Consider the following 14,489-nt stretch of genomic DNA (forward strand, 5'->3'; position numbering starts at 1 on the left):
AGCTGAAAACAGACTTAATAAGAGCGCACATGATCTTAGTCTGAAGACAGATTCATGAAAGGTACGTGATATTTGTCAGCTGAAGACTGTCTCGTGCGAGGGGTGTGGCTTTTGCCAGCTGGAAAACATCCTTGTGTGGACTCTTAGAGGGGATGTATGGGAGCGCACAAACAGAGCGGCAAGTCTTCACGTCGCCTTGCTGGGCTTCCCCTTACTGTGCTACACTCCACAGAACTCTGTGCTGCTGCTGTTTGGTGTTTGCGACTTGACTGGACAACCAAGAGTGGAATCACCCACGGAACTGCGTCTAAAAAGGTCCACATTCCCCGCCCCTGTTAACCTTCATTCTCTCTTACCTACAGAAGGTGGGTTGGAGGGGAGGTAGAGGCATTTAAAAACCCCCAAATAAAGTAGGTTTTTGAAAACTCAAAGCCAACAGGCATTTGGTCACAGTAATAAAGAAATTACTAGCCAGGCATGGTGGTGCATGCCTTTAATCTCAGCACTCTGTGAGTTTGAGGCAGGCGGATCTCTGTGAGTTCGAGGCCAGCCTGGTCTACAAAGTGAGTCCAGGACAGCCAAGGCTGCACAGAGAAACCCTGTTTCAGAGAAAAACAAAGTTTTAATTACTATGCCGAAGAGATCCATGCCAATGGCCTGTAAGCCCCTTGCCGAAGGACAGATACTTCCTAAGATGTTAGTGGCTATTGTTTATGGGAAATAAGCCACATTTTTTACTTCAGTTTATTTGGCCCAACTCTACCAGACATGCTTGGTCACATGTGGAAGGGAGGTATGTAGGCAGGAAACATGTCAGAATGTATGCTTGCCACGGACAGGATCTGACGCAAAACGCAGTGAACTGTGGGCTCTTGCCTTTGTAAGGCCCTGCAAAGTATGACTGGGGCCATTTCCCTGGGGACCTGGGTATGGACCTGCCCGGACTATATCCATTTGGCCAGCATTTAATTAAAGCTTGCTTTAAAATTGGGTTTACGCTGTGGTAGTGGTCTTATTCTTGACCAGTGGGATGAACAGCATCTTCCTTAGAGATAGGTTCTATATACAGACAAGCTCATGAAAGGGTCTTGGGGGAAGATTTGGTTTGGTCTCAGGCGCACAGATAGCACGAAGGTCACCAGACTCCTTTGAAGGAACAGTCACGTGGGTTACATTCCTGGCTCCCCCCGTGCTTATCTGCACGCACAGGGGGCTCCATGCCTCCCACAAGGAGGTCAGGCCTCATCAGGGTTGGGAAATGGGCTCCTGGCCAGCACAGCCTGAGAAGGGACTGGGTCACCCTCTGCAAATCCCTAGCGTCCCAGCTTCACCTCACTAACGGTTTCACGGAGCGTCTTCACGGACGTCTGGGAACTGGTTTGAACCAGTTTGAACAGAGAAGAGTTTCCAGAGCTTCCATGCCAGGAGCGTTACCCACTACCCCTGGCTCTGTGGCGCCAGAGAGAACCCCCAGGACGTCGCTCCGCCTCTCACCTGCACAGGCCACGCCCCTCCACAGGTGTCTCCGCCCCCTCCCCAGGCGGACCCGCCTCTTCCTCTCGCACCATCCTGGAGTTGATTTCCCCGCCCCTTCCTTCTGGTCACCCAATCCCGTCACGGGCCTGTGTCTGCCCCGCCCCCGCCCCGCCCCGCCCTGCCCCGCCCCGCCGCTGCACCAGCTTCTGTGTAGGCCTGGCCCAGGTTTCCTGTCGCGCAGCTAATCATGGAGACGCTGCTCAAGCAGGAGCTGGGCTACAGCTCAGTCAAAGCCTCGGGCCACTCGGGAGGCGGGTGCATTAGCCAGGGCCAGAGTTACGACACGGACAGAGGACGGGTGTTTGTGAAAGTGAATTCCAAGGCGGAGGTAGGGCCCCCCGCGCTGGGCCAGGCCGGGTTGGGTCCGGGGCGCGTGCCTGAGACCCCGAGCCCCCCGGGGGGTTCCAGCTGTGGGTCCAGGTCCCTGCCGGGTCCTCAGCGACAGGCCCTGGCCGCTGTCCACGCGTGGCCGCCCCACCCTGGCCTCGGGCTTCCCAACCGCTGCCCACGCGGATGCGGCGCCCGGTGTTGTCTGACACAGCGGTACCCGCTTCTTTGAGAAGGGCCTTCGTATCTGGCTGGTTTTGAGGAACGTCACAGCAGCACACGCGTTTATCCGGGGCCTTATTTTTAACTCGCAGAGACTCAAACTTAACGGATCAAAGATCGCAAAGTGTCAAGAATAATGCGCTCCGCCCCGCCGTGCTCTGTTTGAGTGTGAACTTTTCTGAGGTGCCCTAGGGAAAGATCGGGGCGAGCTCCACCGCTTCCCGTGTGCTGCTGGTTGCTGCTGTCCCTTTGTCACTTTAAGCGGTTCACTCCAGGGCTTGACTGGAAGGAAGGCGGGTGGGGGTGGATGGCTTATGTAGGAGTTAGAGATGTCCTTTTGAGCGCCATACCTCACACACCTTCAAAGTAGTCTTTTCTTTTTTTAGTTTTATGTGCATTGGTGTTTTGCCTGCATGTATGTGTATCTGAGGGTGTCTGACCCCCTGGAACTGGAGCTGGGAATTGAACCGCGCTCCTCTGGAAGACCAGCCAGTGCTCTTGACTGCTGAGCCGCCTCTCTAGCCTTTTTTATTCTTTTCTTAAAATTGGTTTCCGTAACCGAGGCTGGCCTCCAAACTCAGTCCTTTTGTTTCAGCCTCTTGAGTGCCTGGGTTACAGGCCATAGCCACGAGCCCGGCGGCGTGCATTAGTGCTCATTTTTCTTTCACGCCTGTATGTTAACCTTTGAAACATCATTATTTTCAAGCCTTGCGTCCAACCCCTATCGTCAGACATGAGTTGAACTTTATCAGCTGTCCTTGAAGTTACTTCTGCACTAAGTTGCCCTCAGCACTAGCCTTTGGTGTGTCCTGGACTCCGAGGGACCCGCCTCTTCTGGCCTCCCTGCACCCTGCCTTTACACACACCTCTGCATCTCCACCTTGATTTTTCTTTTCTTCTCTTTGTGATGACAGAGGTTGAACTCGGGGCCTGGCATATGCTAAGCAAGTGCCGTATCGCTGAGCTCCCTTCTCAACTCTAGGGATGTTTTTAAAATGTTGTTTGGACTTGAGTGTGGGTTCTTTTTCTTTTCTCTCTCTTTCAAATTGATTTTTGTGGTTGTTGTTGTTGTAGTTGTTTATTTTATTTTTTGAAGCAGGATCTCACTATGTAGCTCTAGCAGAGCCTGGAATTTGCTATGTAGACCAGACTGTCCTTGAACTAACAGATATGCCTCCTTAAGAGCCTGCATTTTCTCTGAGGAAGTGGCTTGTTTGTTTGTTTGTTTGTTTGTTGTTGCTTCTGGGACACACTCCACCCAGGCTAATCTGGAACTTACTGTGGAATCCCCAGCCCCTCAAGTGGTAGGATTCCACTTATTAGCCAACATATACTGCTGAGTTCTTAAAAAAAATTTATTTATTCAGTTTTAAAGACGATATGTATGCGTCTATTTGTGTGTGGGATGTGAGTGTGGTGCCCATGGAGACCAGAGGCATCAGATTCTCCTGGACCTACCTGATGTGGGAACTGAACTCAGGACCCCTGCAGGAGCAGTATGCACTTTCAACCACTAAGCCATCTCTCCAGCTCCACTGCTGGGCTATTTCCACTTCAAAGTCTACTTTCAATTTTTCCGGTCTTCCTTTTCCTTTGGTCATTTTCTTGTTTGCTCTGGAATACAGAGTATGAGTTATGCAGGTGCACTGTAAGATAAACATCTGCTATTGTAAACATAACTTTTGTGTTGGGAAATCTTCCTTGCTCTGCTTGCTATGAGGTAAGGCTTTTAAGGCTGCCTGGCTGCTCTTATGTTTGGTTTCTTATGCCTTGCTAGGATCTGCCTGGTCTAAGTTGTTTTCCCACTTCATTGCTCTTATTTGACTCTTGTGAATGTATGTAATTGATTTTTATCTCATTTTTAGATTGTTTCTAGATTTTGTTTTGTTTTTTACAATGATCCAACTGTGGCTTAATTTTCCCATAGGTCTATTCATGAGTATCTCTGTTCTTAGCTTAGAATACTGAGACCACACAAGCAGTAAATTACTTCTGTAAAAGATCTCTGCTTCTTTATGACTTCACAGTTCCTTTTAAGACATCTCTTGCTGGCTGAGTGTGGTGGCACACACCTTTAATCCCAGCACTCGGGAGGCAGAGGCAGGGGGATCGCTGTGAGTTTGAGGCCAGCCTGGTTTACAAAGGGAGTCCAGGACAGCCAAGGCGACACAGAGAAACCTTGTCTTGTCTTGTTTTGTTTTGTTTTGTTGAGACAGGGTTTCTCTGTGTCGCCTTGGTCGTCCTGGACTCGCTTTGTAGACCAGGCTGGCCTCGAACTCACAGAGGTCTGCCTGCCTCTGCCTCCCGAGTGCTGGGATTAAAGGCGTGCGCCACCATGCCTGGCTGAGAAACTCTTGTCTTGAAAAAAAAAAGAAAGAAATCCTGCCTCTGAAAACATCTCTTTTTTAATGTGTTCTCTATCACCAGTACCTCTGCGTGCGTTTAGCTTTGCCTTCATATTCTAGAGACTGCTATGAAGGGTCTGTGCAGGACACAGTTCCTTCTCAGTAACTTTGACCTTCTTAGTGAGTAATAACATTTGTAAAGCCTAAGACGTTCAGTATTCTCTCATAGGTGAGGAAACTGAAGCAAAGAAAGCTTGAGTGACTTGCCCGAGATCACAGAGGTAGCAACTAGGAGAGTGAGCAGAGGGATTTCTGTGGTGGCCCTGTTCAGCAGGGTGCGCGATCCCATCTGGGTGTGCTCACACTGTGAGACAGTGAACATGAGAAGGTATAAAAAATACACCAGATCCCAGAGCCTGTATGATTCTGTGTAAAATGATCAAGCAGCCCTCGGAAGCCTGAGGCAGGAGGATTGTGAGTTTGAGGCCAACGTGGACTACACAGCAAAACCCTGCCTCCTAAAAACAGCAGCAGCAGCAAAAACAACAACAAAGCCCAGAAACACAAAAAAGCAGGCAGAATAGCTCTGTGATGGCAGAAGCCAGGGTGGAGACAGCTGTCTCATGTGGGCAATGCTCTGAGTAAGAAGCCGAATTTCTGTTGCTATCTGGGCTCTTTGTTTTGAGACAGGGTCTCTCTGTGTCACCTTGGCTGTCCTGGAACTCACTCTTTAGACCAAGTTGGCCTTGAACTCAGAAATCAGCCTGCCTCCGCCTCCCGAGTGCTGGGATTAAAGGCATTTGTGCCACCCTCCACTCAGTGGTATCTGGACTCTTGAATCTCATATGATGGTGATGCCGCAAGATTAATTGCTTGGTGCACGTGGGAGGCAGAGGCAGGCCATTCTCCTCGTGTTTGAGGCCAGCCTGGTCAACATAGCCAGTTTCAGGACAGCCAAGGCTACACAGAGACTCTGTCTCAAAAAACAAAAATCAAGCAACCAAAAAACGCAGCCCCAAGCTGGGAGTACAAGCTTGCTTATGCCTGTGTGACTTCAGCACTTATAGCTGATTCCTCTGCCGAGTACCCCAGAAGAACTTTCCGTTTCTCTTGAGTCCCAGATCTGGCATAAATGCAGTTTAAAATTGTAACACCAGAAGAAATCATGACTAAAGGTTATCTCTGGTGACTTTAGCCTCTTCTTTCATCGTTTTCCTGACAGGCTAGAAGAATGTTTGAAGGTGAGATGGTGAGTTTAACTGCCATTCTGAAGACAGACACAGTCAGGGTGCCCAAGCCTATCAAGGTTCTCGATGCCCCAGGAGGCGGGAGCATGCTAGTGATGGAGCACTTGGACATGCGGTATCTGAGCAGGTCAGTCTGGACAACATCTCTTCTTGTTAAAAGCAAAGGCTTTGTTTTTTCCCCTGTGGTTCTTTAACTTTGGAATCTTGTGTTTGGGGGGTGCTGTACAGAGCCCACAACAGATGACAGCTGTATATTATGAATGGCGTGTATGCTCCGCCAAAAAGTCAGAGAAGTGAGGTGATCGCAGAAGACAGCTGCAAAGTCTAAGAAGACTAGGAAATGTGGTCAAAATATGGGACCCTCTGTTTCAGTTTTGCTTTGTTTTTGGAACAGGGTCTTGCAGGCGTTCTCTTGTAGACATTTTATAGGTTCTGTATCTACCACCCTTCTCCACCCCAACCCCTTCCAATCCCCCAACACTAGGTAGGTGAGAAAGCAGGTTAGGGAGGAAAGGGGGCATATCGGGCTCCTAGGCAAGTCCAGTCTCAGCCATCAGACTCTCCAGCAATCCAGCAAACCAGCAATAGCAAATGCAGCAGCAGGAATCCGCAGCAGCATGGGGAGCAGCCGCCGCCACAGGCCCTCTCAGGGCTCCCCCATTTATACCTTCTCCAGAGGCCCCAGAATTAAACCCTCTTCAGCTGGCAACGATCTCAACCCTACCAGTACATGAGTTAACTATGATATATCATAGTTACGGCTGTGGAGAAAGTGAAGCAACGCCATCCACACCTGGGATTAAGACAGAAACATATTCATATAACATAACTGGGTTTTGGTTTTTGTTTTTTGAGACAGGGTTTCTCTGTGTAGCCTTGACTGTCCTGGACTCACTTTGTAGACCATGATGGCCTTGAACTCACAGCGGTCCTCCTGCCTCTGCCTCCTGAGTGCTGGGATCACAGGCCTGTGCCCGGCTCTTCTTAGGATTCGTGTTGTATGCTACAGCACCCAATTTCCCCTTTTATTTCAGTAGAATGTTTAACTTGCTTTATGTGCCTCAAGACCTTTCGGATCTATCTGCTGTTTGTGTGTCATTTGTTTACTTCCTGCATTTGGGTTTCAGCCACGCCGCCAAGCTTGGGTCCCAGCTTGCAGATCTACACCTTGAGAACAAGCAGCTTGGAGAAGGGCTCCTGAAGGAGGCTGGCACCGTGGGTAAGGGGCTGCGTGCACCTTGGGGGCTCCTGAAGGAGGCTGGCACCGTGGGTAAGGGGCTGCGTGCGCCCTGGGGGCTCCTGAAGGAGGCTGGCACTGTGGGTAAGGGGCTGCGTGAGTCCTGGGGGCTCCTGAAGGAGGCTGGCACCGTGGGTGAGGGGCTGCGTGAGCCCTGGGGGCTCCTGAAGGAGGCTGGCACTGTGGGTAAGGGGCTGCGTGCACCTTGGGGGCTCCTGAAGGAGGCTGGCACCGTGGGTGAGGGGCTGCATGAGCCCTGGGGGCTCCTGAAGGAGGCTGGCACCGTGGGTGAGGGGCTGCGTGAGTCCTGGGGGCTCCTGAAGGAGGCTGGCACCGTGGGTGAGGGGCTGCGTGAGCCCTGGGGGCTCCTGAAGGAGGCTGGCACTGTGGGTAAGGGGCTGCGTGCACCTTGGGGGCTCCTGAAGGAGGCTGGCACCGTGGGTGAGGGGCTGCATGAGCCCTGGGGGCTCCTGAAGGAGGCTGGCACCGTGGGTGAGGGGCTGCGTGTGCCTTGGGGGCTCCTGAAGGAGGCTGGCACCGTGGGTAAGGAGCTGCGTGCACCTTGGGGGCTCCTGAAGGAGGCTGGCACTGTGGGTGAGGGGCTGCGTGCACCTTGGGGGCTCCTGAAGGAGGCTGGCACCGTGGGTGAGGGGCTGCGTGCGCCCTGGGGGCTCCTGAAGGAGGCTGGCACCGTGGGTGAGGGGCTGCATGAGCCCTGGGGGCTCCTGAAGGAGGCTGGCACTGTGGGTAAGGGGCTGCGTGCACCTTGGGGGCTCCTGAAGGAGGCTGGCACCGTGGGTGAGGGGCTGCGTGCGCCCTGGGGGCTCCTGAAGGAGGCTGGCACCGTGGGTGAGGGGCTGCATGAGCCCTGGGGGCTCCTGAAGGAGGCTGGCACCGTGGGTGAGGGGCTGCGTGTGCCTTGGGGGCTCCTGAAGGAGGCTGGCACCGTGGGTGAGGGGCTGCATGAGCCCTGGGGGCTCCTGAAGGAGGCTGGCACTGTGGGTAAGGAGCTGCGTGCACCTTGGGGGCTCCTGAAGGAGGCTGGCACTGTGGGTAAGGAGCTGCGTGCACCTTGGGGGCTCCTGAAGGAGGCTGGCACCGTGGGTGAGGGGCTGCATGAGCCCTGGGGGCTCCTGAAGGAGGCTGGCACCGTGGGTAAGGGGCTGCGTGCACCTTGGGGGCTCCTGAAGGAGGCTGGCACCGTGGGTAAGGAGCTGCGTGCACCTTGGGGGCTCCTGAAGGAGGCTGGCACTGTGGGTGAGGGGCTGCGTGCGCCCTGGGGGCTCCTGAAGGAGGCTGGCACTGTGCGTGAGGGGCTGCGTGAGCCCTAGGGGCTCCTGAAGGAGGGTGGCACTGTGCGTGAGGGGCTGCGTGAGCCCTAGGGGCACTGCCTGGAAGGGTCTCAGGGATGCAGTGATGCTATGTATAGCCTATGCTGATGTCAAAGCAAAGGGTGGCCACCCCAAGGCTGCACATTGCAGTGCTGTGAACGCCATGGCGGCAACTGTCACAGTGTACCCTTGACATACTGAAAAACAGGAAATACCCCTGGACTTGAAGCCATGTGATGTTATGGCTGTTTTACATCTTACTAATCAAAGTTGTTTTGGCTTTCGATACAAAGTGTTGCCTTTAAATACACTGTCTTCAGTGCGGGAGAGATGGCTCAGCAGTTAAGAGCACTGACTAATCTTCTAAAGGACATGGGTTCAGTTCCCAGCACCCACATGGCAGCTCACAGCTGTCTGTAACCCCAAGATCTGACACCATCACACAAACATACATGTAGGCTAAACCCCAATGCACATAAAATAAAAATAAATACATTTAAAAACGAAAACAAAACACTCTTCTGTTCCATGCACACACCATTCTTGAGGCTCAGAATGACAGCACTAACAAAGTACGGTGTTAGCTCATGTGCTGACTCTGTTAGACAGAGTAGCTGACAGCCAGAAAGCAGATAATCAGTCTGGAATCTACTGTGTAGAGCTCTGCTGATGAGCCCTGCTAGCCGGTCCATCCTGCCGCGATGCACTGGTGGTAACGCCAGCCCGTCTCCTTGTCCTGTGAAGATCTGCTAACTAACACGCCCTGTAACCCTGGCTCTCCTGTTGCTTCCAGGCAGCACAAAGCTCACTTGATTGGGATTTTCTTAATTTTGGGGAGACACATGAGGTTGAGTCACTTAAAAGCGTAATAGTTTTATCTGTCAAAAATGGAACTACATTGCCACTGAAAAACATCCTTTCCTGATGGATTATAGGGTTGATATTTTTCCTCTCTAAAGAAATGTATATATTTCTTATCTATTTATTTTTGACACTGTTACCCATCCCTCCATCCCTGTGCACCATCTGGTACTTGGTTCTGCTTCTAGAGTAGCTAGTGCCCTCGGTTATTAAGTCTGCTCTGAGTGACCTGAGGGTCTTGCTTCTCTCTGGGTGCAAGCACTGGGGGGAAGGGCGTATTGATACCAAAACAACAACTCTGAGCTCCAAGAGTGGGCCTGAGGGGCTCTTGGGACAAGGGGATAAACGAGTCACCTCTGTTCGTTTCCTTTTTATGAAAGGGAAAGGATGTGGACAGGCGGAGCGGCTCTTTGTGGACCAGTTTGGGTTTGACGTAGTGACGTGCTGTGGGTACCTCCCTCAGGTGAGTGACGCGGAACCGACAGACTGGCTGCTCAAACAAGCGGGGAAATTATCCTCTTCCTTTTCTGTGAGATTTTGTAAGTTTTTCCGGTTTTTTTGAGACAGGGTTTCTCTGTGTAGCCTTGGCTGTCCTGGCCTCAAACTCACAGAGATCCACCTGCCTCTGCCTTCCCAGTGCTGGTATTAAAGGTGTGCACCATCATGCCCAGCTTATTTTCAGAGATTTATTTTATTTTAATTAGTGTGTGTGTATAGTAGATAGGATGACAGTTGTGACCATTAGATTTAATTGTCAACTTGAACTTGATACAATCTAGAATCATCTGGGAAGCCGGACCTGGTGGCGCACACCTTTAATCTCACCACTCAGGAAGCAGAGGCAGGCAGATCTCTGTGAGTTCGAGGCCAGCCTGGTCTACATAGTAAGTTCCAGGACAGCCAGGGCTACACAGAGAAGCCCTGTCTCTAAAAACAAAACCAACAACAAAATGTCCCCGAGGATCATCTGGGAAGAACGTCAGAGTGAGGGGTTATCTGAAGTGGCCTGTGGGCGTACTTGTGGAGGCTTTCTCACTTGGGTTACTTGATGAAGGAAGCACCACCTGAATTTGGGCAGCACCATTCCCTACTCTGGATGTGAGCAGCTGTCTTTAGTCTGGGCCTGCCTTGACCTTCCTGGAGTGATGGGCTATAACCTGGAATTGTTGGATGGTCTGGTTTTATCACAGTGACAGAGAGGAAGCCAGGAAAGCGCGTTGCCAGGGAGAGAGAATGCAGAACATAGAAACCCTTAGGTATTTTATGGTGGCACAGGAGCCGTAGCTTTGGGCGTGCTCAGGAGGTTATATGTAACCCGTCTTACATGGGGATTCAGGTTCTAGGGGTTCAGAGCATATGTCAGGCGGCGTTGGTCCTTCCTCCCTTGCCTGTAACTCATGATGCGTGTGTGTCCACATGCAGTTATGTGCATGTGCCTATATGTGTGCTTATGTGTATGGTGTCTGTCCGGTGTCATGTCCTGCTCTGAGCTGACTTATCCTCACATGCCTATCTTATTTCCCTCCTGGGTGGTAAGCGCCTGTGGCCTGGCTGTTGAGAGAGGCTCCACGTGACCTTTCTCATCACTCTCAGGACAAGCCACGGGATCCAGGGGGTCAGCGAGTGCTGGCCTTTGCTCCACAGCTGTTCTAATTAGACTGTGGCTCTTCAGGCTTGGAAGGCTGCAATGCTCCCTTGGCGCACCCGGCTTACCGTTCCTCCTGGGACACGGGACCTCCAGCTCAGCCTGTGTTGGGTTCCGTGTGGCCTGGTCATGCCTCCCCTCTTTAGCCGCCTGTGACTGCTGCCCCTGCTCCTGCTTCCCGCAGCCCATTCTGCTTTGGGACCTCTGGGCACGCAAGCCTCCTTCAGCCCTGGTGTTTCCGACAAAGCCCGCTCTCTCCCCTACTGTGCAGGTGAATGACTGGCGGGAGGACTGGGTCACGTTCTACGCCAGGCAGCGCATTCAGCCCCAGATGGACATGGTGGAGAAGAGGTCTGGGGACCGGGAAGCTCTTGAGCTGTGGTCGGCTCTGCAGGTGAGCAGGGCCTCTGCCCCACTGAGCCCTGACACAGGGGAGGCACCACGGCAGCGTGGCATCCGTGTGGCTTCTGTGTAGGAAGCACAGTCTCCACGTGCGCTGAGCACTTTGCTTAAGGCTCCACCTTCCTCCCCGCAGCTGAAGATCCCTGGCCTCTTCCGTGATCTGGAAATTGTGCCTTCCTTACTTCATGGAGACCTCTGGGGAGGGAATGTGGCAGAAGATCCCTCTGGCCCCATCATTTTTGACCCAGCTTCCTTCTATGGCCACTCAGAGTATGAGCTGGCGATAGCCGGCATGTTTGGGGGCTTCAGCAGCTCCTTCTACTCTGCCTACCACAGCAAAATCCCGAAGGCTCCAGGGTTTGAGAAGCGCTTGCAGTTGTACCAGCTGTTTCACTATCTGAACCACTGGAACCATTTTGGATCTGGGTACAGAGGATCCTCTCTAAACATAATGAGGAATCTCAGCAAGTGAGCTGGCTTCCCACCAGAGGGAGTTTCGTGTGAGTGTGCTGGGTCTTCTGGTAAGAGGATCAAGTCTTAATTAACATCACAAGCATCACTGTGAACTGAGGGAAAGTGCTCAGGGTCAGGTGACCAGATCCAACTATTTGGTCAAGGGGACGCAGCCCCTTTCCTTATGAATTCTTCCCATTTACTCCACAGCTTAAGATCCGTTGATGGCTTCTTTCTTTTCTTTTCTTTTTCTTTCTTTCTTTCTTTCTTTTTTTTTTTTAAGACAGGGTCTTTCTGTGTAGTCTTGGCTGTCCTGGACTCACTCTGTAGACCAGGCTGGCCTCGAACTCACAGCGATCCACCTGCCTCTGCCTCCCGAGTGCTGGGATTAAAGGCGTGCGCCACCACCGCCCAGCCCATTGATGGTTTCTTTCTTTTCTTTTTTCCCTCCTTTTCCCTCCCTGTTCTCTCACATTTTACATTCAGAACACAGTTTCCCCTCCCTACCATCCCCTGAGCCCCCCAACCCCCCCAGATCACCCCCCCTCCACTTCTCCTCAGGAGAGAGCAGGCCTCCAAGGGACACCACCAAACATGGCATAACAAGCTACAATAAGACCAGGAACATAGCATCACTTCGAGGCTGGATGAGGCAACCCAGTAGGAGGAAAAGGGTTCCACAAGTAGGCAAAGAGTCAGGGACAGCCCTGCTCCCACTGCTAGGATTTCCGTAAGAACACCAAGCTCCTCAGCCATAGCATATATGCAGAGGATCTGGGTCAGCCTCACAGGCTCCCTGTCAGTTGGTTCTGTGGGCCCTAAACTTTATATAGTATTGGTTAGCTTGGGCAGGGGAAAGGTTAGGTGTACGTTGGACTTCCTGGCTAGACTGGGCCTCACTGGTGATGCAAACACAGCCGGTGAAGAGCCACACTCTGCTGCAAGGTCGAGAACTGAGTGACCGTGTTGGCGTGGTAAAGGGCGTCCACTGTGCGGGATGCGGCCAGTGTGCCATCCCCCATCTCTTCCTTGTTGTGAATTGTCAACACTTCTGAGCCATTCACAGTGATGCTTTTGATTGTTAGACCTGATCCAGAAGATATGAGTGATGACCAATTGTAAAATCAATGACATTCCCTTTGCTTATGTAGTGCTTCTGGTCCCTGCTATAAGCTGAGCTGTAATGGACGTTTTGGTTTCTTTGTAAACTCAGTTATGTTATGTAAATATTCTTTTATTTTAATTTATTTAGTTTGAACACAGCTGTTAATTGTCTTAGGCGGGCTGTGGTCTTTGCCAGCTGGTAAGAGCCTGCCTTGTGCAGCACACAGAGGGGCGTGGTCTAGGGCACTGAGGCGGATAAACAGGAGAGCAGAGACTGGAGAGAACGGTGTGGAGGGTGGCGGGAGGTGGGGAGCAGCTCGAAGTGGTGGATGGAGACGACCGTTTTGAGGCAGAGGCTCAGAGGAGGCTGCTCGCTGCGTTTGCTGTTGGTGGAGGTTGGTGTTGCCCCGAAAGAACCCACTGACCCTAAACAGCCGGGGGAAGTAAAGGTGTCTGCGCCCCCTCTCCCCGCTAACGTTCTTTCTCATACCCGGGGTGAAGGGTTGGTGGAAGGGAGGTAGAGGCTTCGATACCCCAAATAAAATAAGGTTTAAAAAAACAAACGCCACCACTGAGCAGGTCTGGAGACTGATTTGGGGACTGAGCAACTTACCAACCTTAAGGGTAACTTGTCTCAGCTCAGTTTAGGAGCCTGGGATACTCCTGGTATGGCAACTTTGTGCTCTTCTCTTTTCTCCTTCTTTCCTTCTTTTCTTTATCTCTTTTCTTTCCTTTCCTTTCCTTTCCTTCCTTCCTTCTTTTTTTTTTTTGATTTTTCGAGACAGAGTTTCTCTGTGCAGCCCTAGCTGTGCTGGAACTCACTCTGTAGACCAGGCTGGTCTGGAATTTGGAGATCCTCCTATTTCTCCGCCTCCCAAGTGCTGGGATTAAAGTGTGTGCCACCTCCGTCCAGCTCCATCCAGCTCCATCCAGCTCCATCCAGCTCCATCCAGCTTTGTTTTCTAACGCTGTCATTCTTTTGAAGCTTATGAACATTGGATTAATTTTTTTCTTTTAACACTATAGAAATGGGAAGCTTCATGAATGACATTGATCTTGATAAATATTTTTGCCTAAAATTTTGAATAAAATTTCATTTTCAGTGATGCCTGAGACTAGTATATTTCCCTATTTATGTACTCAACATTTGTTTGTTTGCTTGTTTGTTTTTTGTTTTTCAAAACAGGGTCTGTCTGTGTAGTCCTGGCTGTCTTAAACTTGCTTTGTAGACCAGGTTGGCCTCAAACTCACAGTGATCTGCCTCTCTGTGCTGGAATTAAAGGCGTTCACCACCACACCCGGCTATGTACTCAACATTTATCTTAGCTGTTTGCTAGAAAGCTTTGTGTCTTAGGGTTTCATTGCTGTGAAGAGGCATCATGACCGCGGCGAGTCTTGTGAAGGGGCTGGCTTACAGTTTCAGAGGCTTAGTCTGTTATCATAACAGCGGGAAGCACGGCAGAGTGCGGGCGGACACGGTGCTGGAGGAGCTGAGGACTCTACGTCATGACACGAAGGCAGTGGAAAGAGACTGTCCCACTGGACGTGGCTTGACCATTTATAAGACCTCAGATTCTGCCTCCACAGCGGCACGCTTCCTTAATGACCTATGGGGCCCAGTTACATTCACTACCACACGTGATGCTTTATTGTGATAATAAACAGGTGCAACTGCTGTTTCTTTCTGTTTCGAAAGGGGATTGTATTAGTTACTTTCGGTGTGATGAAACATGACAGCCACGGCAATTTATAGAAGAGTTGAGTGAGGCTGACAGTTAA

The 14,489-nt window shown here is 51.5% G+C and overlaps 1 protein-coding gene across 2 annotated transcripts; it reads left to right on the plus strand.

The window, feature by feature from the left end:
• Window positions 1–1,663: 1,663 nt before the first annotated feature.
• FN3KRP (fructosamine 3 kinase related protein) lies at window positions 1,664–13,816 on the plus strand. 2 transcript variants are annotated; one of them, XM_084750285.1, is made up of 7 exons: window positions 1,664–1,864; window positions 5,653–5,804; window positions 6,805–6,896; window positions 9,487–9,569; window positions 11,023–11,145; window positions 11,287–13,015; window positions 13,072–13,816. In XM_084750285.1, the coding sequence occupies exons 1-6, from the start codon at window positions 1,724–1,726 to the stop codon at window positions 11,623–11,625; spliced, it is 930 nt and encodes a 309-aa protein (XP_084606411.1). In that variant the 5' UTR covers window positions 1,664–1,723; the 3' UTR covers window positions 11,626–13,015; window positions 13,072–13,816. The 2 variants fall into 2 exon arrangements, with proteins under 2 accessions (XP_084606411.1, XP_084606412.1); XM_084750286.1 differs by lacking the exon at window positions 1,664–1,864 and adding an exon at window positions 2,046–2,268.
• The last annotated feature ends 673 nt before the right edge of the window (window positions 13,817–14,489 follow it).

Source organism: Acomys minous (assembly GCF_964271855.1).
Source record: "Acomys minous genome assembly, chromosome: 12".
In the NCBI taxonomy this organism is placed as follows: domain Eukaryota; kingdom Metazoa; phylum Chordata; class Mammalia; order Rodentia; family Muridae; genus Acomys; species Acomys minous.

What these genes read in the sequence shown, in the direction of transcription:
- FN3KRP (XM_084750285.1), top strand. Translation starts at nt 1,724, where the DNA reads ATGGAGACGCTGCTCAAGCAGGAGCTGGGCTACAGCTCAGTCAAAGCC. An exon ending in AAGTGAATTCCAAGGCGGAG is followed by an intron (nt 1,865 to 5,652) that starts GTAGGGCCCCCC and finishes TTTTCCTGACAG; the next exon opens with GCTAGAAGAATGTTTGAAGG. An exon ending in GACATGCGGTATCTGAGCAG is followed by an intron (nt 5,805 to 6,804) that starts GTCAGTCTGGAC and finishes TTTGGGTTTCAG; the next exon opens with CCACGCCGCCAAGCTTGGGT.